The 25057-nt window shown below is 39.2% G+C and overlaps 1 protein-coding gene across 1 annotated transcript; it reads right to left on the bottom strand.

Moving 5' to 3' along the window:
• Positions 1 to 4081: 4081 nt before the first annotated feature.
• Positions 4082 to 18870, bottom strand: DUSP5 (dual specificity phosphatase 5). The gene is made up of 4 exons (XM_007440304.3): positions 18243 to 18870; positions 14041 to 14183; positions 11546 to 11765; positions 4082 to 8597 (listed from the first exon to the last, which is right to left on the bottom strand). The coding sequence occupies exons 1-4, from the start codon at positions 18658 to 18660 to the stop codon at positions 8176 to 8178; spliced, it is 1203 nt and encodes a 400-aa protein (XP_007440366.1). The 5' UTR covers positions 18661 to 18870; the 3' UTR covers positions 4082 to 8175.
• Between the last annotated feature and the right edge of the window lie 6187 nt (positions 18871 to 25057).

The raw sequence follows: 25057 nt of genomic DNA, 5'->3' as shown, positions 1-25057 counted from the left end.
AAAGATCTTAATGTCCCTGATGTCCACGCTGGTGTGATCACTGACCTTGAGCCAGACATCCTAGAGAGTGAAGTCAAGTGGGCCTTAGGAAGCATTGCTAACAACAAAGCTAGTGGAGATGACAGTATTCCAGCTGAGTTATTTAAAATACTAAAAGATGATGGTGTTAAAGTGCTGCACTCAATATGCCAGCAAGTTTGGAAAACGCAACAGTGGCCACGGGATTGGAAAAGGTCAGTTTATGTTCCAATTCCAAAGAAGGGCAACGCCAAAGAATGCTCAAACTATTGCACAATTGCACTCATTTCACATGCTAGCAAAGTTATGCTCAAAATCCTACAAGCTAGGCTTCAGCAATACATGAACCGAGAACTACCGGATGTACAAGCTGGGTTTCGAAGACGTAGAGGAACTAGAGATCAAATCGCCAACATTCGCTGGATCATGGAGAAAGCACGAGAGTTCCAGAAAAATATCTACTTCTGCTTCATTGACTATGCAAAAGCCTTTGATTGTGTGGATCACAACAAACTGTGGCAAATTCTTAAAGAGATGGGAGTACCAGACCACCTTACCTGTCTCCTGAGAAATCTGTATGCGGGCCAAGAAGCAACAGTCAGAACCGGTCATGGAACAACCGATTGGTTCAAAATAGGGAAAGGTGTACGACAAGGCTGTATACTGTCACCCTGCTTATTTAACCTATATGCAGAGTACATCATGAGAAATGCCAGGCTGGAAGAATCCCAAGCCGGAATTAAGATTGCAGGGAGAATCATCAACAACCTCAGATATGCGGACGATACCACCCTAATGGCAGAAAGTGAAGAAGAACTAAAGAGCCTCTTGATGAGGGTGAAAGAGGAGAGTGCAAAAGCTGGCTTGAAACTCAACATTAAAAAAACTAAGATCATGGCATCTGGACCCATCAATTCCTAGCAAATAGAAGGGGTAGAAATGGAAGCAGTAACAGACTTCATTTATTTGGGCTCCAAGATCACCGCAGACGGAGACTGCAGCCATGAAATTAAAAGACGCTTGCTCCGTGGGAGGAAAGCTATGGCAAGCCTAGATAGCATATTAAAAAGCAGAGACGTCACCTTGCCGACAAAGATCCGCATAGTCAAAGCTATGGTTTTTCCAGTAGTGATGTATGGCTGTGAGAGCTGGACCATAAAAAAGGCCGAGCGCCGAAGAATTGATGCCTTTGAACTGTGGTGCTGGAGAAGACTCTTGAGAGTCCCCTGGACTGCTAGGAGGTCAAACCAGTCAATCTTAAAGGAAATCAACCCTGATTGCTCATTGGAAGGATCGATAATGAAGCTCAAGCTCAGATATTCTGGTCACCTAATGCGAAGAGAGATCTCTTTGGAGAAGACCCTGATGCTGGGAAAGATTGAAGGCAAAAGGAGAAGAGGATGAGATGGTTAGATAGCATCACTGAAGCAATGAGCATGAAACTGAGCAAACTCAGGGAGGCAGTGAAGGACAGGAAGGCCTGGCGCAATATGGTTCATGGGGTCACGAAGAGTCGGACACGACTTAACGACTAAACAACAACAATAGCTTCTAAGAATATAAAACAGGATATTTACAGTTCAAACCTTGGTTAGTTCTACCACTGCAACAGAGAAATAATACTTTTTTATAATTTAGTGTATACCCTGCCTTGCCTCTTCTAGGGAACTCAGGACAACAAACAGGCCCAAAATAAGTACTGTACATAACAGTTAAAATCTCTTTAAAAACAGCTGGTGTATTTTATCTTACAGGATCACTGCATTACTAAGATAGAGAGATGGATGGATGGATGGGTGCATGGACAGATATTTTAAATGCTTTAAATACTTCTAGGTCATTACAAAAGCTAAGTATTATTATTCTATGGGGCTGGTTTAGATAGTGTGCTTCCAATATGACACACAGTATTTTGATTTACTGCACCAATAGTTTTCATGATTTTTCTCTTCAGGGACTATTTTTTTTATGAATTTGTCTCTGCAATAGCAGCAAAAAATAAACAGACAAACCTAGGGAATGTTGTAGCAGGGATAGGTAAACCTTTTGGGTTGGTGGATTGGTTAGTTGGTTACATGCCGTCAAGTTGTTGTCGACCCCCAGTGACCACATAGATAGATTTTCTCCATGACAATCTGTCCTTAACCTGGTCTTTCAGGTCTATCAAAGGTGAACCCATTGCCACTGTAACTGAGTCCATCCACCTTGCTGCTGGCCATCCTTTTCTTCTCTTTCCTTCCACCTTTCCCAGCATTGTGGCCTTCTCCAGAAAGCTAGGTCTTCACATAATGTGTCCAAAGTAGGATAATTTGAGCCTGGTCATTTGTGCCTCGAGTGAGAACTCTGGGTTGATTTGTTCAACGATCCATTGGTTTGTTTTCTTGGCTGTCCATGGTATTATCAGGAGTCATGTCCAACACCAAAATTTAAAGGCATCAATGCTCCTCCTATCCTGCTTCTTCAAATCCAATTTTTATTTCCATGGAGTGTCACAAGGAATACCATGGCTTGCACGATTCTGTTCTTTGTAAGTATAGACACATCACAATATTTGAATGTCTTTTCCAAGGCCTTCATGGCTGCTTTACCAAATGCTAGTCTGCGGTGTATTTCTTGGCTGCTTGTTCCTTTACTATTAATGGTTGATCCTAAAAGGCAGAAACCTATCTACCACCTTGATATCTTCATTGTCAGTTCTAAGGGTGGTTGTTCTACCAGCTGTCATTAGTTCAGTCTTCTTTATGTTTAATTTTTGTCCCATTTTTTTTCACTTTGCTCCTTAACTTTTATTACTAGACCATGCAGATCCTTTGCATTTTTGGCTATCAAGGTAGTGTCATAAGTATAGCACTGGTTATTGATGTTTCTTCCTCCAATTTTAAAACCACACTCACCTTCTTCCAGTCCAGCTTCCCTTAATACAGTATACATTCAGCATAATGGTTGAATAAATAAGGAGACAGTGTGCACTCTCCTCGTCGCACTCCTTTGCTGACCTGGAGCCAATCTGTTTTGCCAAGTTCTGTCCATACTGTGGCTTTCTGACCTGTGTATAAGTTTCTCATGAGGACAATGAGATGTTCTGGGATTCTCATTTTTCTGAGCACTTTCCAAGCTTGACATGATTGACACAATCAAAGGTCTTTCTGTAATCAATGAAGCACATAGTGATTTATTTTGGGTATTCTTTGGCTTTCTCAGTTATCTAAGTTTTTGAAATCACATTGTGTATGCTTTCCCCAATGGTTCCCATTACTCACAAAATAACTATGAAGAGGGATGTGGCCAATTAAAAAATATCACTGCATTGAGGTTGTGGTGTGGTTGTTCTTTGCCATCCTTTCTAGCTTTCCCTCCACAGGATGCTTGTCTCCCTCCCCAGCCCCTCCCCCCGAATATGGATTTTCTTGCACCCTGTCAAAACACTAGGCTCTGGTTACTCATCAGTTTTATTTTCTAAGAATGTCTGTGAGGCCAGCATGAACTGCAGCAAACTGAAGTGGTGCCAGAATGATGTAGAGTGCGCAGAGATGTTGTCAGGCAAATGCCATCATTGCATACTTGCCTCCTTATGTTTGATGCAAGTACAAAAGCTGTGGCATTCACATTATGATGTCATCACACACCTTATCTTTTGCTCTCCTTGCTCATGTGATAGAGTCCCATGTGATAGAGTCCATATATATATTTAGGTAAATAAAAATTATGCTAGCAGTTGGGATTTGTTCTGCATGAGGCAAGTTTCCCTTTAATCACGCTCTTCTTTCCTCTTGCCTGCACACAAGAGAGATCTCATTCTGCCCAATTCCAGTTTCATTCTATTTTTGAATGGAATATGAATGAATGATGTGTTTGCTTTAGTGTTGAAGTTTGGCAGGTTGACATTCTGAAATGTAAAAGTATATATACTTCTAGTCAGAGGTTCCTTTGGAGGCACTTAATGAATTGCCAAATTGAGTTGGGGGCGGGGGGCGGGATTGCTTTGAGAGCTGTTGCAAGACAGCCATGCAAAAGTGTGTACTCATGTGTATGAAAAGAAGCTACAATCAAAAATAAGTGCTATTTATCTATTTATTTATTTTGCTGTTATTCATCATGGGCTGTGTTGAATAGAATCTTATTGATGGTAGACATTACTTCTTGCTGGGCTGAATCCAGGTCCATAATAGAAAAAAGTAATCTATGCACTAATGTGCATTAACACAAAACCTCTCAAAATACAGTACACAGATGCATACGCACACCAGATGCTGTTTTTCTTAAGCTACGTTGAAGGGAATACAGTGCTTCTTGTTAGGCTCAGCGTGGTGTTGTGCTGCAAAAATTGTGCTTTTAACTTGTTTCCAGATTTCCTTTGGCATTTTAAAAATGTTGCTCATTTTTAAAAATATCCCCTTGGATGTTTTGATAGATTGAGGGGAAGTAATTCATGCTGAATGCTGCCTAATTTTTAGATGTAAAGCCAAAAATAAAGGACCACAGAATAATAGGAGTTCAAAACAAACCCCTATGGCTTAATATGCGAAAGTGCAGGTACTCTTTCTGATGGAAAACAGTATTCTGAACTTCATTCCATTGCAATGGATGATACTTGGAGCAGACTGAGGAAATGATCTTGAGGGGCTGTCCTGCATTTCATATGCACTGTTTCTCGCTCTGCCCACTTGAGGAGCTGCCCCGGAAGATCACTCTGAGAAGCTCAGTCTTTTATGACATAAACAGATTTTTCCCACCCTTGATTGAAAGTTTTTAATCTTTTGCAATCATTTTTACATTAGGAAATGTGGTTTGAAAAGTACTGAGTTGTATTAATAAATTCATATTATTTAAGAGTAGGTAGCATGAAGACAATTGGATACATTTCCTGATCCAGTGGGCAGAGGAAAAGAACTGATCCAGTGCTTTATTCCCAAAAATGCAACACATTTTAAACATAAGCCCTCCCATTAAATAAAGACACATGTATAGTCTGTTTTAAAGTCTGTTATAAGGTGGCTTAATCACCAAAACTATTTCTTCATTTATAAAACTTAATATTTTTTTTAGGAAGCAGGCAATGGCAAACCACTTCTGAAATCTTGCCATGAAAACTGCAGGGGCTTGTCCAGGCAGTCGCCAGGACTCAAGATTGACTTGAAGGCACCAAAAAAAAAGGGAGGGGGGGGAACAGGTACATTTCTGTAAGAAAAATTATCTTAAAAATGCTAATTTTGAGGTGGGAAGTTGTTTTTTCAGGAGATTATCACTCCTTTCTTAATTGTTGCTAGTCCCAGCATTCTAGGAAATGCAGCCATGATAGTTAATGCATTTGGAACTCTAATTAGCATTTTGATTTAATTGGGAGAATTGGGCTGAACATTCCAGTACCCTGATCAGCATATCTTTCCAATCTTTGGCTACAACCCCAAATCACTTCCAAAAGTTATCACACTGTAGTTTTTAATGTGACAGATGTGAGAAATGATTAATGGCAAAGGGACTAATATTATTTGTTGATCACATTGTGACAAAACCAGCCCACAGTGGTTTATTAATTACAGTCATTAGTTACTTATATTGAATTAATATAATCTGAACTTTAATTCAAATTAAATCTAATTTATGTTTTGTTCCAGCCCTCTCTGCTTATTGGAAGGCAACCTCTGGCATACTAAAGATTAATGTAGCCTTTAGCACAAAAAAAAGTTGTGTACCCTGTTGAAAGAGGCATGAATATTATTTTATGTTTAACTCACTTGTATACTTCCCCTTCCTCAGAGCAAATACAGTTATATCCCACCACTGTTCTATGGGTTTTATATCTTTGTCAACGTGTCAGCCTTTAGAGAAACTGCATTCTGAAACCTAATGCAAGTATTTTCACAAATTACCTGCCACTGCATGCAGTCTGTGGAACAAAACATTTTTTTAACATTTTATTTAAAAATTGTTTTAATTCACATTCACAAGTTTTCTAAGCAATTCTTGCCTTTTCCCCTATTTAGAAAAAATAATGATGACAGGACAAAGCAACAGCAGAACATGGAGCCACCTGCAGAGACACACACTAAATATATAGATTGCCTGTTGTTGTTGTTTTAGTCCCCATTGCTAGGAAATAGATAATTCCACAGTCAGGAATATGACATGGAAGAAATCAACACAAGGAACACCAATCCACATGTCATTCAGTAAGTATTGTCATTCAGTTTTGGGGGAGATTTATCGTTCATCAGGCTGCCTTTCTCCCCCCCTCCTTTTTTTAAATCTAAAAATCCATAAATGCAAATTGCAATGTACAAATAAAAATACATTTTCACAGAACAAAGTTAGAAATTCCAAAACACTCCTTTATATAACAATTTGCTATGGGATTGTCTGTTCAGTTACAATATTTGCTTTGATATCATTTGCCCCCTCATGTCCAGTTCCATGAGCAAAAATCAAGAGCTTAGAGTATAGCTGTCAGATATTACATATAGCAACCTCTTCAAAAGTATGCTTTACACATGACCCAGAGACTAATATGCAATCAATTTGCAGCATTTTAGTCTTCTGAATCAAGTCCAACTTCATTGTGAAACATTAGGCTTTCTACCACCAGATTCCAGGAACAAATACCTTAGAGAATACGCTATGTGGGCAGCCCCCAGTCCTCAACGATGTTCTGAGGCCCCAGGAATTCCACCCACTTTCCCCCTTGTTAATTCAGCCAGGCTGGAATTTGGCAATATGGTATTTTTAATAGCTAATTGTAGCTATCACCCTGCTATTCTGTTGTTATTTGGTGGCTAAGGTAGACAAAAAGAAAGGTATGCTATATTGCCACTTCTAGAACTGACAAGGCTTTCTAGTAGTATCTTAAGATTAATGCTTGAAGTAGGGTGTTGTGGGTATCCCTTATGTAACAATGAAATATGCAAAACAAAATGGCTTTGTTCACACATTAACACTAAGCTAAGTTTTTTTCAAATTGTGGTTTATTACCAAACAGCCCACAGAGCCCTGTTGTAATGCTAAGCCACAGTGGGTATGCTCAAGTAGCACACTGAGTGAAAAACAAACAGCTGTGTTATAGTTTAGCATTATGACAAACTCAATGCACTGTCTTTTGAAAAGAGCAATTATTGTAGAGCAAGGAATAAAATACAGGATTTAGAGAACACTAGGTTATCCCTTGGACATCCTGGCTGATGATAACAGGAGTTGTAGTTGAAAATATCTGAAGGACATCAGATGAAAAGTCAGCTCTGACTGGACTGAGTTGGAGAATGAAATGAATTTGCAGCCTTAGCTTAACTAGAAATTGCTTCCCAAATTTAGTTTGTTCTGCTGATAACAGCATGTAGCAGAGGCATTCAAGTAAGGATCCAATTTTAATCTTGAACTCAGTAGTTCAGCAACAAACAATGGAGGCTGACTGGTGGATAACGGAAAGGAGAGACATTTGTTTCTCAGTTTTCTAATTCACTTGCATATGGCAGATTATGACATTGTTAGGAACCCACAAAGGAAAGGGGGAAAAAAAGCATGCATTCAAGTTTTTGCCACCACCACCAAGTAATATCAAGGTTTGCTCTTTTGTAAATTGTGCTTTTTGTTACAGCTTTTTTTTCCTGACACAGCTGTTTATTGCTTACACTTTAACACAAGTCTATAATTAAGAGAGAGGGAAGGAGGCAGGAACTAAGAAGCAATCAGACAGGTCTGAGTGACTTAAAAAATGTGGTTCTTTCTGCTCCAGGAAGGTCTGGATGTACAGTAGTGAATGCACAAATATTTCAGAAATTATTAAAAACACTCATAAATATGCACACATTATCTTCCTCTGAAGAGATTTATTCTTTCAAAACAGTAGCCTATCCAGGGTCTATAGAATGGAAGTTCTCATCCAGAGTGAAGGGCATCTACTTCTGGGAACAATATCTCCATGTTCTAAGTATAGTCCTCAGATTATCTGAGCTAAAACCTGGAGTTTGCTAAATTTAGCACACGATAACTTGAAATTGCATAGCTGGCCCAAACTTCAATGCACCAAACTCATCTCCACTCCACCTCAACATAAAAGCATATTTTCTCTTCTGATGTAGACAGTCACTCCAGTGTCTGGATCTGAATGAAATAAATAAGGGCTTCTGTATTGCGTATAGATGAAATGTCTTGTTATCATCACCTCACTCATGGAACTGCACTGTCTCTTGTTCCCAAGAGGGCCCAGCATGATGAATTTGCAGCAATAGAGTTCAATGTAAGTGGATGGACAGGCGAGTGCAAGGGCACTGAATTCAAAACCGAGGTAGGAAAGGCAAAACTTTTGCTCAAAGCCAGCTCTTCTGTGAAGAAAGACACAGCATCCCTTTTGCAAGATGTAACAGGAGGGCTAGGAGCTGAAGACAGAATTTCTGACTCATACTGCAGCAGCTGCCCCATGAAACTGAAGTTTGGTGAGATCAGACTCCTCCGTTGCTTGATGTAGTCAAATGCTTCCTCCAGGCGAAATTTTCTCGTTTTCATCAGATAAGCCATACAGATGGTGGGAGAGCGAGAAATCCCTGCTTCGCAGTGCACCAGGATCTTGCCCCCTGCCCGTCTGGTGCAATCTGGGAAGGAAGAAATAAAATGGACTAAATATGGAAGCTATTGCAATCACTATGAGTGAATGCCTCTACTGGTAGCACACCATGTCATGGCTCCTGCCTTACGGAACAATATTCGCCTGAGATTTGGAGGGCCTTGATCCTATTGGCCTCCCAGAAGGCCTTGAAGATCTGGCTTTTCCCCCAGGTGTTGGGGTCAGGATCTTAGCAGAGCCAGCATGTGTGTGGCCTTGACTGTTTTTTTAAAATTGGTTCCTGTTTGTTTGTTTGTTTATTTATATCTTTTTGTTCACTGCCCAGAGTTACTTTAGTTAAGGTGGGCAGCCCTATAAAATTGTTTAATAAAGAAATAAAACAAATGCCATGAGGCAAAGGGTGTCCTACATTTCATTTTATAACTCATTTCAGAATGCTGGATGGATGGACACTCAGAAGTATGTCAAAGATGAAATGAATACCAGGAAAGTAATTTCTCCTTGTTCTTGTTGGGGACATTTACACAAAATTAACAACTACATGGTAGATAAAAAGGCTTTGCTCCTTCCTTTCACCCTTGCCAAATCTAGCCAAATTATGGCAGCAGGTGTTTAATAAAATGAACGCTACAGTTCCAGAAAAGAACTGAAACAGTTTGATTCTTCTTATAAGAAACACATCCTTGTGGTAGAAAGTGTTACATACCCCCGCTAAGCAGATGGAGATGAGTGTATTTCCCTGCTCACTAGGAACATGGAAGGCGGTGCCTTTTTCCTCACCCTGTGAGATCTTTGTGGTAGACGTTCTGCATGCATTTCGAACCCGAGATGTCAAGCCCTGGGCTCCTGGAGTTTCCACCACAAACTGCACAGTAAACTAGCCTAAAATCTCTAATTACAACCCTTGATAAGTGGCACTTGGACTTAAATCAGACTATAAATGGCTTAGGCAGAGCTACCATTTTACGCAATGGGAGGCCCCAAGGTTACTCACACAATTCAATTATTGTTATAAGATTAAAAAGAAAATGCTGAAAATAAGCTCCTTGTATAAAATGCAAGGATTAAAAATAGAACTTGAACTGCTTTAGACGACTAAGAAATGAATTTCCAAGTTTCATCCTATCGTGAAACCTGTTAGATTTACAGGCTGTGCTATGTTCCGCCCAGAGTCATGTACTCTGTAACTGTTATTACAAAGTTTCCTGAAGCATCTACAGAAGGCATTTAATTTTAAAGCAAGGAACCTTCACTTGTTTAGTACATAGTATTGTCTGAACAGGCATTGGCATGTAAAGTTCTTAGAAGTCTCAGTAATCAGTCCTTGCAAAAATTTAGCTTCAAATCACTATTCATCTTTGAAACTCACTGGTGACTTTGAGCCACCCTACTTCATAGGGCTGTTGTGGGAAGATGGGGAGAACTTCTGAAACTCAAAGGGTAAGTAATTATATTTATAATAACTAAGTAAAGCCTGTTAAATAAGATAGTATCTCACACTGAAGGGTAAGGCTGAGGCAGAGAGCAAGAGATGTTGTTTAACGCTACCTAGCAAGTTACTAGTAGGGGTAAGATTTGAATGGGTGGCTTCTTAGCTGGGGACAAGTTAGAATTTTTCCTTCAAAAAGCCAGAAACAATATATTTCAATAATCATACCCAAAGATTAATCCATCATTTTAAAACAATTTATGTAAACAACTGAACTGAGCTCTATGGCCCATGGATAAACAAATTGCCATTAAGCAATCCTGCCAATTTTACAAACTTCTCATAGCCCTAAGGCAATTCCTATTCAGGAGCTGTTGAAACTTTCCAAATGGCATAGACCTCACCATAATTTTACACTAGAACTTCCTTGGCAGTTCTTTAATTAATAGAAAACTGTTATCAAAATGTTAACTGTATGTTAACATGCCAGTTCCCTATGTCTAATGAATGACATCTTCCTCTTCTCCAGAACATCCACTGAGATACCTACGTATGTGGTTACCTAAGCTTTGCACAAATTTATCAGATGTCTAGCTATCTGATCCTACCATTTATGATTTTTATCTCTGTGCTGTTTATGTATATAATGTGTCTGCACCAGCTAAAAGCAGCTAGAAAAGATTAACTCTCCTGTAGAAACAAACCTGACAAGAACCTACTCAAAGAGTTCCAGAAAATACACAAAAGCTCAACATATCTCAATAGACAGCCACCTACTGTATCCTCTGTGTATACTGTACCAACCATTTTTTCAGTCTTCACTTCTTTCACACCTCCCACTTGCTGCAATACACTTTATTTTATTTATTTATGATTAAATTTATATGCCATTCATTCTCCAGTTAGAATGCTCAGCGCTGCATTATGAAAACATGAGGCCAGGGATGGAAAGAGTAAGGGGCTTGCACACACAGGAAATGTAGGAACCGAGGGCAGCCTGCAGGCCTAGTTATCTCAGTACAATGTATTTTGTTTCCCAAAATGCCCAAAGCACTTTTAGGAAATCTGCTGCACCATAAGACTGTTTTTGCTAGTATGATTTGAACTAGGTATTTCTCTGGAAATATTTATTTAAAATATTTATATTTTGCCTTTCTTCACCCATCTCATGGCACACAACAGAATGAATAACAAGAAATAATCAAAAATATACTGATATAGCCAAAAAAACCATCACAAAAAACCCAAAACAAAACAAAAGTGACAGGCAGGGTAAGCAAAGTACAAGTGACCTTAGCTTTCCATGGACGTAGATATAGGATTATGGTTTTAACCATAAAAACCACCACAGCAATTAAAAGAGGAGCTATTTATGGCCACGGAACCTGTACAAAACCATTTTGAAAAACTCACAATCCTCTAAAATGCCCCTGGAAAGGGGAAGAGGTTTTGAAGCCTGAACATAGTAGAGGAGACTTTCTTTGATAATTCAACAGTTATTATTCTTCATTTGCAAGAGAAACAGAGAAAGAGAAAAAGCCACCTACCGATAAATTCTATAGCTTCCTGGAAGTGTGAGCTGATGTCTGCTGTATGACTATCCTCCACTGGAATCCATTTATAGCAGAATTGATTGGTAAAGGGTTCAGAACTCTTTCTGGAGACATTCAAGAGTGCAGTAATGTTTAGGTTGGCGAGGAACTCACACTTGGAAGCATGATAGGCACTGCCAAGGTATAGGAAAGGCAGGATTTCCACTGGGCCACCCTGGAAGATAAAGAGAAAAAAGATTCTTATTCTTATTCTAGATTTTTTGGATGGTTCTTATTTAATAAACTCAAGAAAATAGGTAGTTGTGACAAATTTCTGTGAAGCATTTTGGACCTCTTCTAGATGTCCCTGTGATGAACAACTGTGGTACTGAGGGTGAAAGGTTTTGCAATAGGTGGAAGTTACTATCAGAGGTGCTCAACCCTACTGTTGCTGTTTTGGCACTTGCTAGTTTTTTCACCTTCCAAAGGTCTTTACCCTTCCCTTCATTCTACAAGATCCATTTTATTATGACTGTAGCAGATAGGTAGGAAAAGCCATTGTTCCAGAAGTCATAGATCAGAAATCTAGTACTTTTTAAACCAGTTTTTAAACCAGGGGCTGCACTAAACTCTAAATGGTATATAGTGGCCACTCTCCCAAAGTGGGTGATTAGGCCAAAGATGTTGGTGGGACCAAGGAAAAACTAAGTTTAACTTGCATGAAATTAAATTAAATTAAATTAAATTAAATTAAATTAAATTAAATATGACTGGCTGATCTTTGATCATAATAAATTGAAACTGAAACTAAGTTTATATGATTACTCACTACATATTTAATAATTTTCCCCTCCAACCATATTAAAAGCTACAGTTAGGCAGCACTTTTTAAAGGGGATTTGGAGGCTGTTGCTAATAGCAGCATCCTAATATAGACATATAGCTTGTTAGAAATACTGAGCCAATGACTAAGCTTCATAGATAACAAGGATCCATCCATGTCTTTCATTCGAAAGGGGAAAAGGCATATATAACATCATATGACTGGGTTTACCAAAATATCTTTTTCACCCATGCCTAATAAAAAAAAATGTCAGGGTGGCAGCCACGGTGCACAATGCTATCCCTAGCCTGAATCTGAAGAACATGAACATTGGGAAGGGCAGAGAAGAGTGCTCATCGCTTTGCTACATCAGATGTTCAACTTTCGCTGTGGATGAATGATGGACCAGAATTCCACTAGGAGATGAAACAAGACCATGCCAGTCTTCCTTTGAGAAACATTTATGGCTGAATGTTGGTGACCAGAAAGTCAGAGCCCTGGTTGTTAGGGATTGGCCCATACTTTGACTTTTAAATAATATTTTAGGAATCACATCCACAAACTGAGCAAGGTCAGGAACAAAACAAAGGTCCACCAGATGTGGTCAAGCCAAAATAATGGCCAGAATGCTAGGCCAAGATTGGGGAAGCAGGATCAAATCCTTACTCAGCCTTAAAGTATAACATAAGATAGTTTAATGTGGTCTATACAATATGCTAAAACAATAGCTGGGTCCTGAAACACACTGAACTACAAATTACCTAACCCCATCTTAACCCTAGTTAATGTTTTGTATGAACTAGCTATATTCTCACTGTCTTCTTCTGAAATCCAACAGGAATTGTCCTGAGAGTAATTTTTTTTAATGAAAACTTCTTTTATGCTATTTGCCATTGGTAACTGTCTATCATTAACAGGTAGATCTGCAAAGAATATTCTACTTTAACATTTCATGGCATTTTCCTCTTAAAATAGCGAAATTGAATTCCTCCAGGGAAATTGAGATTATCAATATGCTGCAATGAGCAACAATTTTTCTTCCCATTTTTGAAAATACACAATCCAACTAAATAAAAAGTTGATTTTGCATTTTTTGTAAACATGGAGGCAGCCCTGTTTAATCCCCTCCTCCTTTTTTTCGTTTTCTAAAAGTCTTGCCTCATGGACAGTTCTTTGAAATAAGAACATTCACACACTATTTTGTAACTCTAGGTGGGCCTAGTAAAATTTCAGTCCCTTTGCTCTTTTTCATTGCCAGTCTAGGTGCTTTTCCTTTTTATATATTTACCATGGTGCTTGGTTAAAACTGTAATGGAGCTTAAAAGAACATACTAGTGTTACCAATCTTCTAATACTGTCCCAGAAGCTGACATCCCAGTGAAATATCTAGAGTTATAAGATACTGGCTTTAATTCTTTAAAATTTATAGCTAGCCAAGAAATTGGTGAGGGGAATGTTGTTGGACTACGCTTATGTGGATTTCCCCATCTATTCTTGAGACTGTTTACAACCATTTGTCTGCAAAGATGCAGGACCTATCCCAGTCTCTTCTCTGTATTGACTCCTTTTTTCACATCACCAAATCTGAATAAAGGAGTAAATTGAGTTATGAAGAGCTTGATGCCAGGAAGAGCCCCCAAGGATCCTGAGCATGAATCGCATTAGCCTTCTCTTCCTCTAAACACACCTGATCATATGCTGGCTTCTGGTGGATGCACTGCTTCTCATGCAAGCCGTTGATGCTCTTCTCAGTTTCAATCCTCTCTTGGGATACAGGTTTTACATCTACACAGAACTCTGGATATTGTGAGTAAAAGGTTTCATACCCTCCTAAAGACAAAAAATACAAGTACAGAGATATAAATTTAAAAAGCCAAGGTATGGTGCACAATTTTGCTGGATCATCATTTTTTCTGAACCTGTAATAGTACCTATCACATTAAGAATTTCCATTACAAAGAAAAAAAAAAAAGAGAGCAGGAATCTACGTTTAGAGTTAAGCAGTTCAAAATTAAAGAGAAAAATTGCAAATAAAATTTGGCATTTCCAAATGTTTCCTTCAGATGTTTTTATGCTTTTATTCATTTAAGAAAATGTAAATTGAGAGGCTGCTGTGCGTTGATTAAACACTTCCATTTCTTTGCCTCTTGGCAAATTAAATGGATCCATTAAGAGTCATAAAAGTTAATGAAACCCTGTGATGGGCTCAGACAACTAAATAGCCCCAGGTGAGTAGTTTTGCAGTATAAAAATAGATTTTCTAAATTTACTACACAATTAATGAAAACTAAATATATCTGTCTAAGATGCAGCTTAGAGCATGGATACTGATATAAAGAGGATAAGTTTGTATATCAAGTATGCCTCAAACTAGCCTCAACTGTGATATATCTGCAGGGCATTAGGGTGGATTTTTGTTATTTATTCATTTATAAGAATGATTTCCAGTGACAAAATGAGAAAAGGGGGACACCTCTCTAGAATCCTCCATACATTCACACTCAAGAATAAATTCTGAGACCAGGAAAGGAAGGTTGGAGAAGAAATCACCCCATTTTGCTAGTAGAAGTCTGATGTCACAACAGTCCTACTTTAAATTAGGGGACATTGCTTAAGGAAACATACTTAGAGCTATTATCTTATAGCTCTATACCCCCAAATTTCTGTTGCTGTTATTTATCCCTTGGGTTGGTACATGCTGAAACATTTTCAATAGGAATTTAAAAGAGAAAATACAGAGAAAACAGGAAGTCAAGCAAAACTCAAGGAAAAGCTGTTGCCGGCTTCAGAGGATTTTATAAATAGCATTCAGTTCGACCAGTGTAAAAACATTGTGTTTCCATCTTTTAAATTCAAGCTTATCCTGACTAAAAGTGATCATATAAGCCTAGTAAGGACAAAGAAAGAGGTTTATTATTATAGCTCAGAATGTTGAAAAAGGAACCAAACTATTGTGTGTTCTCAGCTCTGTGTATTTCTGTCATTAAGATGGACCCTACAAATCTCCCAATGTGTAATGTAAGCAGCTAAATCTTTTTAACTTTTGCTCCAAAAATATTCCCCCTCAATTGATTTCCCTCATTTTTAATCTTCTGAAACTTCATATATGGGAGCGGGGAGGTGAGGGTTAGAGTTCACTTAAGTGTTATGTCAATTTTTATACCCCTATTTTCAGGGGTATAAACAAAGACACTAGCCTATCTCATTTCTCTTGGATAGATCAGAGGGCTCAACAGATAAGTTGTAACCCAGAAGCCATAGGGAATCAGGAGATTTGCCAACCATTCTTAATATGAGTCACCTTTTCATCCAGTTCTCTAGCTCTCCCTGTGTGTGCACTCCTCTGATGGCTGCACTCTATTATATGCTATTAATTCCACTAATACTGCATTACTCATTTGCAAAAGAGAGATTCTTCCTTTTCACTATGAATGATTAAAATTCTAGGCACAGGAAAGTGGCAAAAAGCCTACAACCTCTATCATGGGAAATCATTGCTTGCAATAGGGGAGGCGAGCATAGTTTAGTTTAAAGATGTACTGCCTTTTCAAAAAACAATATTTTCACAATAAAATATGTATGATTTATCTATGTAAGGCAACAATCTTGCCAATGAGGTGATCGAGGAGTGAATTTTAAAGATTTTTGTGACTGTTAACCTAAACCCAGTCCTACATTCAATTGCAACTTTTAAAATCAGTGAACAAACCATTTCGTAAAATTAAAAAAAAACCTCCTATTATGAGTGGTGCATCAGAGACAGTGACATAACAAATGCTGAAAGCTTTCAAAAATATTGGCAACGGGGGCAGTTGACAAGAATTATGTCACTCAGCAGTAAAAGTATTCTCTGAAGAGCAGGATTGCATTTGTGGTCACTGTTCGCTGACAAGCTTTCTGACTCATGCCTTTATCTCAACAGACTGCCTGAGTCCAGGCCCACTTAGAAACTTGATTCCACACAACAGTGAGTCCTCTCCCACATCACTTACAGACAAAACCCTTGGGAGAAGCTTCAAGGTTCTTTCATTAGTTCATTGTGAACATTCAGACTGAGCTAAAAACGTAACAAGAACAACACTGGCTTGTGACTCAAACACAATTTACTAGTGTAGCCAGTTTCCAGAAGATACATGCAGCCCACAGCTATAATAAGCATTCTGTTTCAGGATATTCAACATAGATGGTATTCAGCCTAACATCACACGGAGAATTTCCTACTGTGGCATCACTTAAATGTTCTTAATAGCTTAACGCAGGAAAAAGTGTTAGCACTGAGTAATATTTACATTCATTTTCCAAGATTTCCTAGCTGCATCAAATAGGATGTTATGAATATATGAAGTAATACCTCCAAGAATGACTCTTTGGGTTGGAAATGGAAAAACTAAGAGATTGCCATTTAAAAGAATAAATGGTACAAAGCAGTTAATAACCAAATCAGAACCAAAGTGTTATATGATTTAGTACAGAGCATATTAAAACTTTGCTTCATTAAGTATGGGATGAAACATTTTAGGCCATTTTCCCATTTTAGTTCCCATCCACCAAAGGAATCAAATTTCAAAATCTTTTATATATTCACATGACATGAGCCTTCTTAAAAATAAAAGAGTTCTTTATGCTGGGGAAAATAGCATAAAGAATTTAGAATCCATTTGAATTAGGCATACCATCTAGAGATTTTGCTGCAATCCAATAGCTTGATAACATTTTGTATAAGTTGTGCAGTAAGACAAACACATACAAGGGGCCCTCTGGTTTGAGGAAATAAGTTACCAAAATATTTTCTCCCTTAAACAATATAAAGCAATAATCATAATGCCTCTAATAGGATCAACTAAGCCATTTAAATTGTTCCTAATGAAAGTACTATGGTACTGCTACCAGGAAGCGACCATTCTTGTTGCCTACTTCTACAAATAGATTTGATTATGTTAGATAACACATAGATGATAGAGATCTGCCCTATAGGAGGCAGTGCTGACTTTTACATTCTGCATACTTTTAACTTAAAAGCAGACATCTTCTGATATATCTCTGGTTGCTCCCCATCTCCTCTATTAACAATTTCATGAAACAACCATACTAATGTGTGAGCCGAGTGTATTTTTACATAAAAACAAGAGTAAAAGAAAGGATAGTGTTTTAGATCTGGGAATATGAGGGTGGTGGTAGTGATGTCATTAATTAATTCGTTTCACAAGGGCAATTTTTGTAGCAAAATCATTACATCCCCCACACTCTTGTGTATTTTTTTAGGTGACTAATGAATCAAAGCTCACCTAGATCTGGTCTTTTAGCCCAGCAAGAGAAAATATTTTTGATTAGCTATGTCTCTTCTTTCCTTTTTGTATGCATTCCAACAGACTTCTTTGAATATTTAGCTCTTTTTTTTTTTTAACTGGCGGGGCTAGTTTCTAAACCATTATCACTCCTTACTCGTTAGAAAAAAAGTTAATTTCAAAAGGAGAAGAGGATCTGTTGAAAGGAAAAGCTATTGATCAATCTGTTTCAATATAGATAGAATTGTGAAACCTCATTTCCTTTCTTGCTTAGCACACTTTGCATTAGACACGTGCCATGTATGTGACTGGTTCTCCCTTGTTCTGCAAAACCTACCCAGTCTAGCATCTGTACTGTATTGCTAAGAATAAGCGGCCGCGGCTGCTCTTTGCTAGCCAGGCCGCTGGGCTCTTGCACCCGCGCGCACATCTGCTCGAGTACGGCTGACGATCCAGACGAAGCTTTCGCGGGGACTAGGTTAGCAAGATTCGCGCTTCCAGTCCCCTGCAGCAGCGCTCCCCAGGAGCCACTCGACGGGAGGCCGGTCACCCCCTGCCCGCCTCCCCCCATGGCGGCGCTGCTCTCTCCTCGACGGCCTCTCACCTTTTAGGAAGCAGACCCGGGCTCCGGCCTCCGGCACGCTTGCGGACAGCGCGTTCAGCACGATCTGCGCCGTGCTCTCCTTCTTGAGCTTTCGCCAGTGTCTCGTGTTTTGATCCAGGACTACCACCGCCGTCAACGGCCGAGGCGGCACCGCGTCCCCGTCCTCTCTTTCCTCCGGGCAAGCCGGCGGCAGCAGAAGCCGCCCCCGGGCCGTTTCGTCGGGCACCACGAAGTGTAAAGGCACGGGCCGCCCATGAGAGCGGCGGATCACCACGGAGTTGAGGTTGACGTTGAGAGATCCTCGGAGGCAAGAGGCCGAATAGGAGAGATACGGTCTGCAGTCCAGGACGAGGCACCGGGCAGGATCCTTCCGTAGCAGTTGCTTGAGTCGACGGGAGTCAAGAGCCGTTACCTTCATCTTGGCTTGCTTTCCCCCGTCTCTCACTCTCTTCCCTCCCCCTCTCAGGAGCAACCTCGACAAGGGTCACCGCTTTCGGGGCTGACGATTATCTTAAACAAAACCTGGGGTCTGACACCCTGCTTGCTTAACGCCCCTCCCGGCCGCGACCGTGCTGTGTCCCTCGGTGCCTTCGCATTTCCCTCCCGGAATTCAATCAGGGGATTCCGCTTCGAAGAAGAGGCAATTTATCTGAATGAACGCCGGAGCCGCGCGGCTCTGTCCATATAAGGCGACTAACGTCATAGGAACGTTCTCTAGTGGAGACGCCTCTTCTGTTAAGCGCCGCCCACCCAGGGTAGAGGAGATTCCCTCCCCCCAGGAAGAGGGAAGGCCAAGCAGAGGCGATACTCAGGAAAGCGTTACTCAGGCTTCTTCGAGCAAAGGAAGTTGAAGAATGTTTAAAAAATTCTCTAGTCATCAGAAAGCCCTCCTTACACTCACTCAGCCATCACTTATTTCCGTCGACTTACTAATGAAGGAAAGGAAGTGTGATGATGACGGAAGAAAAAAAAAAAAAGTAGCGTGGGGTAGAGGTGGAGGTGGAAGTGGAGGTGGAGGTGGAGGTGACACCAGGGAGTTGTTTAGCAGAGGCTGGCTCACTGCTAAAGCTAGCGGGGCAGGCTCTTTTAAGTTCCTCCACGCGAGCTACCAATTTTAAATTGCCACAGCGAGATGAAAATCCCTATCTGTTGAATTTTTTTTTCGGCAGAATACCCCTAGGTGAAATACATAGGGGAAAAAAAAAAGATGTATCTCTTGCCTAGATTTTTTAAAGACTTAGTTTTCCTTTATCAGGAAGCTAGGGACAGCATAGCTATATTGTCTTCTGAAATATCTATGCAGAATAAGATGCTGTCTGGCAAATAATTGTGTTTATCCAAAGCTCTGTTCACATGAACAATCCACATAAATCCAACATAATCTCAAACTTCTTTGCTTTTATAAGGTGCTTACAATCAATGTTGTACAACTCTTCCTGTGTTGGCACAAAGTAATTCTGTCCTTTAGGAGGTTCTCTGTGTTGCCAATTCCCATTCTGCCTCTCTCGTAACTCTGACCAGAACCCTATTTTCCCATTTTGCAGGTGTGCCAGTCACGGTCAGCAAGCTAGTTGATTTTATTCTCTGGCTTGGCTGCTGTGCCCTTTCAGTATAATGCCAGCCAGCAAGTAACATCCAGCAACTGTGACCAGGCTGGGGCAAATATTATGGCTCCGTTTCACAGTTTTGGTTTTTACCTTGGCTTCCCTAGGCTGGTGTGATCCTCACTCTACACTCCATTTGGGCCTCTTACCTGATTTTTAAAAGCATGAAATAATAATAATAATTAAAAAAAGTGTGAGAAGGTCTCCCAACAATAAATATGCATCTCCAAAAATATTTAAATATGTAAAGATTTCATCTGATGATCAACCTATGGCTCTCCAGGGGTTGACAGTTCCCAGGAGCCCAGTTTTGAGGGTACTGGGTGGTGTTACACAGAATATTCTGTGCACAAACTGTTTCACGCACAGAACAGCTAGTTTTGGGTGGTCTGTGCCCCAAGTGTATACAGAGTGAAACAAAGCTGTTTTGTGTTGGCTGTTGACTGAAATCTGATTGTTTTGGACAGAGATGGTTCGGGAGTAATGGGACAAAGCCGAGGCCCAGGTGCTACCTTGACAATGGTTTGTGTGAATATTGGCAGTAGCAGTACAGGCTGAGGGGAAGCAGAGGAGGGAAAGAGGGGAAGGAAAGGGTGCTGGGAAGAGGGAGGGGGCACAGCAGGCCAATAGGATATGCCATGCTGGGACCCTGTCCCTTAATGCTGTAAGGGACAAGCACATAGAACAGTACATCTGTGGCAGTGGCTGACATAGTGGCCAGAGCTGCAAAGATCAGGGTTCAGAGGCCTGGAAAGATATGCCACTCTGGGATACTGGTGGCAGGGCTGAGTAGAAGCAGGGGAAACAAAAAGGGAAATTGCTGGAAAGATCAAGAGCAAATGGGCCAGCTCACAGGCCATGAAGGGGAGAGATATGTACCAGCATGCCCTGTGTTTGTTTGCTTTTTTGTTTAAGGCGATAATCTTGCCCTTCCTAATTCAGACATTGCATGCCCTTCAAGAAAAGCCAGAAGTATATATTCCTTCCAGGAACCCATCGAGTGTTTCTGCTGGGATCTTTCATTCAAGGAGGCAAGTCAAAATGTGAAAATAATACCTCTGCACATCAGTTCTATGGGGAAAATGGAAAGGAAGTGAGAGAACAAAATATGTGCTTAATATTCTGCAAAAGTTCAGAAATATTGCAAAGGGTTGATAAATCCACCATTAAAGAAGCCATTACTTGATTTAATCCACAGCTTTACCCTAGACCCCAAAAGAATTGTACTTTTCACCTGTAGGAAAAGGATGTTCTGGGCTTGTGCCTCTGGATCATTTAAAATCAATAATAATATCAGTCCCAAGCAATGTTAAAACTGTGGTGATGTAAGCACATATAATGGAGTAAAAACTCTTCATTTTCATTGGAGTTTTACAACTTTTTACTATAATTATATTTTCTGAAGAATATGTGGTTTTAGCTAACATATAGCAAGAACAAGGAACTGAAGCAATCACAAACATTTTCCTTTGTGGTATGACTCATTGATGTTAGAGTTTCACTTTGGTTTGTAATAATGGTTCATTTCTAACAATGTTCTGAATTGAGAAGTGAAAGGATACAGGATTTATTTAAACAAAGGGAAGGGGGAGGCAGCTATTTCTAAATTACCATAGCTTAGGTAGAAATTTCCCTCTGTTCTTCCCATCAAATAACTTCTTCCTTATTTTGCTTCTATAATATTTTTTTCTTCTGCTTTTGATAACCATAGACAAAAAAGAGGCTAAGTAACATTCTCAATTTTAAGGTTCTGATGATATCTACTAAGTTATAAATACTGCAAGCAGTTGAAACTCTTCACTCTTTTGGTACTTTCAGATGTGGCTTTTATCAAGCAATTGTTTCAAAGACTTTTTAAAATAGAATCTTAGATGCCACAGTCAGTTGCAATGCTTACTGTTTCTTCCCATTTTTCCTTGTTATATAAAATACTGTACATTAAGGAGAGGAAGATAGAATTGCAGCAGAATTATCTTTAATAGGTAGCTCAAGGAGCTGAAAACACTTTTTGAATCAGAAAGTTTGAGGCTTAGACTGCTGTTTAAGAATAACACTTTGCATTGACTGCCTTACAGGTGTGTAAATGCTACTTATTTATATGAAATTCTAACTGACTAGGCCTCCTGGGAATATGTTAAACACATATCTCTGTACCAGAACTGAGACAAGATTCAGGTGCTTGCAATAATTGTGACATATCCAGATCATGCCCTTCCTCTAAAGAAGTTTGACTTCAGACTTTGATAATATTAAAGGTTTCTTTGATTTTTCATGACCTAGCAGTCCAACTATGGAACACAACTGGATTAGTCAAAAGGCCTTTCTTCAAAATTTGCTAAAGTTGATGGATATATATTGTCAGAAGAGAAGTCTAACAGAGAACCATAAGAAATTGCTTTTTACTGAAACAGACCCTTACTATAACCAGTCTATCTTATTCGTGCTGATTGGCAGCAGTTCCCCAGAGTTTCAGACAAGATCCTTTTCTTATTCTATCTGGAAACATTGTGGATTGAGCTTGGGACCTTCTATTGAAAAGGAATCTACTCTACCCAAGTTCTTCCCTAAGGGTTTACAGGTAAAATGTCATAACTTTTAGGAATCATTTGTCAGAATCTATGTGTGTTGAAGATTTTTCAATATCATAATTGAAAGCACTCAGCCCTATCACAGAACTCAACAAATCAAAACCTTGTAATTGCACAAAGGCATCTAGAGGTAAATTACTGGATTATGCTGTTGTTCATTTCAAATTTCTTCTAGATCCTGACATACTACCATATATACAAAACTGGAATTCTTAGCCCTGTACTAGAACCTTTCAAAGGAATGAAACACACTGTCTTCTACACTCAAGCAAACATTAATTCAATGTCATTGTCAATAGGGCAATATCCAATTCCCAAGTAACAGAAAGGGCGGTAACCTTGCTATGACTGAAGTAAAACAGACAAGCAAACAATAACACAGAAGAAGGACATGTCAATGACTTGCTATCCTTTTTTCCTTCAGAAGGGATGACTTGCCATACTTTTATTCCCTATACTTTTATTTTCTCACAAGTTTTGTATCAGCATCTCAAGAAGAAAGGTTCAAAGTTCCACAAAATTGGAACACGTTATTGCATGGGAAGAAAGTATATATATACTAGCCATAAGCCATTGGCCCATAGCACTGGGGTGGTGGCAGGACAATACCAAAGAGTGATCTATAAACGAGCAAGAGCCCCAAGGTGAATATTTTCAGGAAAATATGGTCATAGGAGGATTGGGACTAGGAAAGGTAAGGAAGCTGTAGAAACAGTTTTGAAAAATCTCACAACATTATATGTAATTTGATAGATTGTCCAGGGCATACTTGGCCTTTCAGTAAAATAGATTATTTAATTTAATCATACTACCTGGCTTAAAAAAGAACAAACACAGATTTGAGAATTATGACTTCTACGCATTTTAACATAAAATGGGATTATTAATTTTGTTGAGTAATGTTAATAAAATATAGCAGATGGACAAATGCAAGTGCCTTTTGTGAATGTATGGAATAGCATTCTTAATCCCACCATTTAATATCAATCAGAATCTGCTAGAAGGGATGCCTTGCTATACTTCTATTTCCTTACAAGTTTAGTATCAACACTTCAATGACAAGTCAGGATGGTCTGATCCTTGATCACTTTCTAGATATTGTGGATGACATACCCTCTGATTTCAAGGACAATTGGGAATAACAGATAGCCCTTTAAATTGATCTTTTAGATTGAGCTTTCAAGGAATATTCAACCTTTGAAAAGCAACAACATCAGTGATGACTATTAAAAACATCAAAAATCTATATTAAGGCCATATCTTTATTCAGTATAACAGTGCTTCACCTAATATTTGGGATTGTAAATTGAGCACTAAAACCACATTGAGGAGTACCATGGATCACTTTATTACCAGACTATATCACAAGAACATTATTGTTTCCAAGGGCTAATAGCCCATTTAGAGTGATTTATTTATGACCCAACCTACCAGCTTCTATCTCTTCACTGACAAACTAGTAGCTGAGCAAAGCTGTAAATTTTCAGTATAACTGTAGCAAATATAATTTACAGTTTGGCTTGCCAATTATCTTTGCACCAAAATGCATTCTTTTCATTTTGAAAGAGGTCATACAACACAGAATAAAATGGCCATGTTTTGGGGTGCATGGTATATGCTGAGAAATGTCATATGACTTAGAGATGTGAAAAGATTTACTGTGACAAATTATGATTTCTCTGTTCTCGCCTCCATTTCTCCTCATTTGTAAGTCACAGGTGTGCTGATTTCCTTTCCAGTAGCTCAGAGGCTTTTCATAGAAACAACCAACTAAGGAAAGCATGCTATTCCTGTGTGTGTTTTTGACCCACATATATTCTACAGATTAGGTACATGGAAACTCAGTCACAGTCCTTTTGAAAACATAATACAGGTGCTCAGTATAAAGTGTGTATTTCCAGCAATATTGTGAGGGAATTTGGTAGGAATTTTTTTAGCAGAGAAGGAAGGTTATCTCCATTAATACCTCTTGTCTGGCACCTGAAAAAAGCCAGGCTTTTAAATTTAGATAAATCAGGATCAGGTGAGCAAAACATTACAAATAATGAAATTACTGGTTTCAATCAAATATTTTTCTTTATGTTCTTCCCAACTGACTCCAAAACAGATGTATCTTCCTTTTATCACAGAATTCAATATTATCAACCAGAATCTCCTAGGACAGAATTTACTGGCAACTGAAAACGTCTTTCTTGTCTGGGATTAATCTGACGTGGTTATTTCAAGGAAGTGCTAAATTCTAACCTGAAGATCTTGCAGATTTGATTAGCCAAGGTTTTGCCTGGAAGAGTCAGTATATAAAAACCTCCTGGTGGAAGGGGCAGGGAGGAATGTTCTTTTAACATAATAACAAGGGCTTCCCAGAGTCAAAAGTGTAAGTGAGATGAAGCCATCTACCCTAAACATTGGGTGGAAGTAGAATGCCACTGGAGTGAAATTTTAGAAACTGGAGGAAGAGCAGCAGGAATTGTTAGTGGTTTGGGAACTTGGGGAAGAGGTGGCAATTCAGATTTCCCATGATTTAATAAAAAATGAATAGGAGAAAACAAACTGTATAAAGAGCACATTCCATTTCATTGTATGGAGAATATACAGGAATGCATACTACTACTGAGAGCTGTTT

The sequence above is a fragment of the Python bivittatus genome, unplaced genomic scaffold (assembly GCF_059951505.1).
Source record: "Python bivittatus isolate LINGU-HERP-01145 unplaced genomic scaffold, Pbiv_v1 ctg000980_np1212, whole genome shotgun sequence".
NCBI lineage: Eukaryota > Metazoa > Chordata > Lepidosauria > Squamata > Pythonidae > Python > Python bivittatus.
Note: the sequence above shows the minus strand (reverse complement) of the source record. Positions and strands in the feature narration are given on the sequence as shown.

What these genes read in the sequence shown, in the direction of transcription:
- DUSP5 (XM_007440304.3), bottom strand. Translation starts at nt 18,660, where the DNA reads ATGAAGGTAACGGCTCTTGACTCCCGTCGACTCAAGCAACTGCTACGG. An exon ending in CCGGGTCTGCTTCCTAAAAG is followed by an intron (nt 14,184 to 18,242) that starts GTGAGAGGCCGT and finishes TTTTGTCTTTAG; the next exon opens with GAGGGTATGAAACCTTTTAC. An exon ending in AGAAGCCAGCATATGATCAG is followed by an intron (nt 11,766 to 14,040) that starts GTGTGTTTAGAG and finishes TTTATCTTCCAG; the next exon opens with GGTGGCCCAGTGGAAATCCT.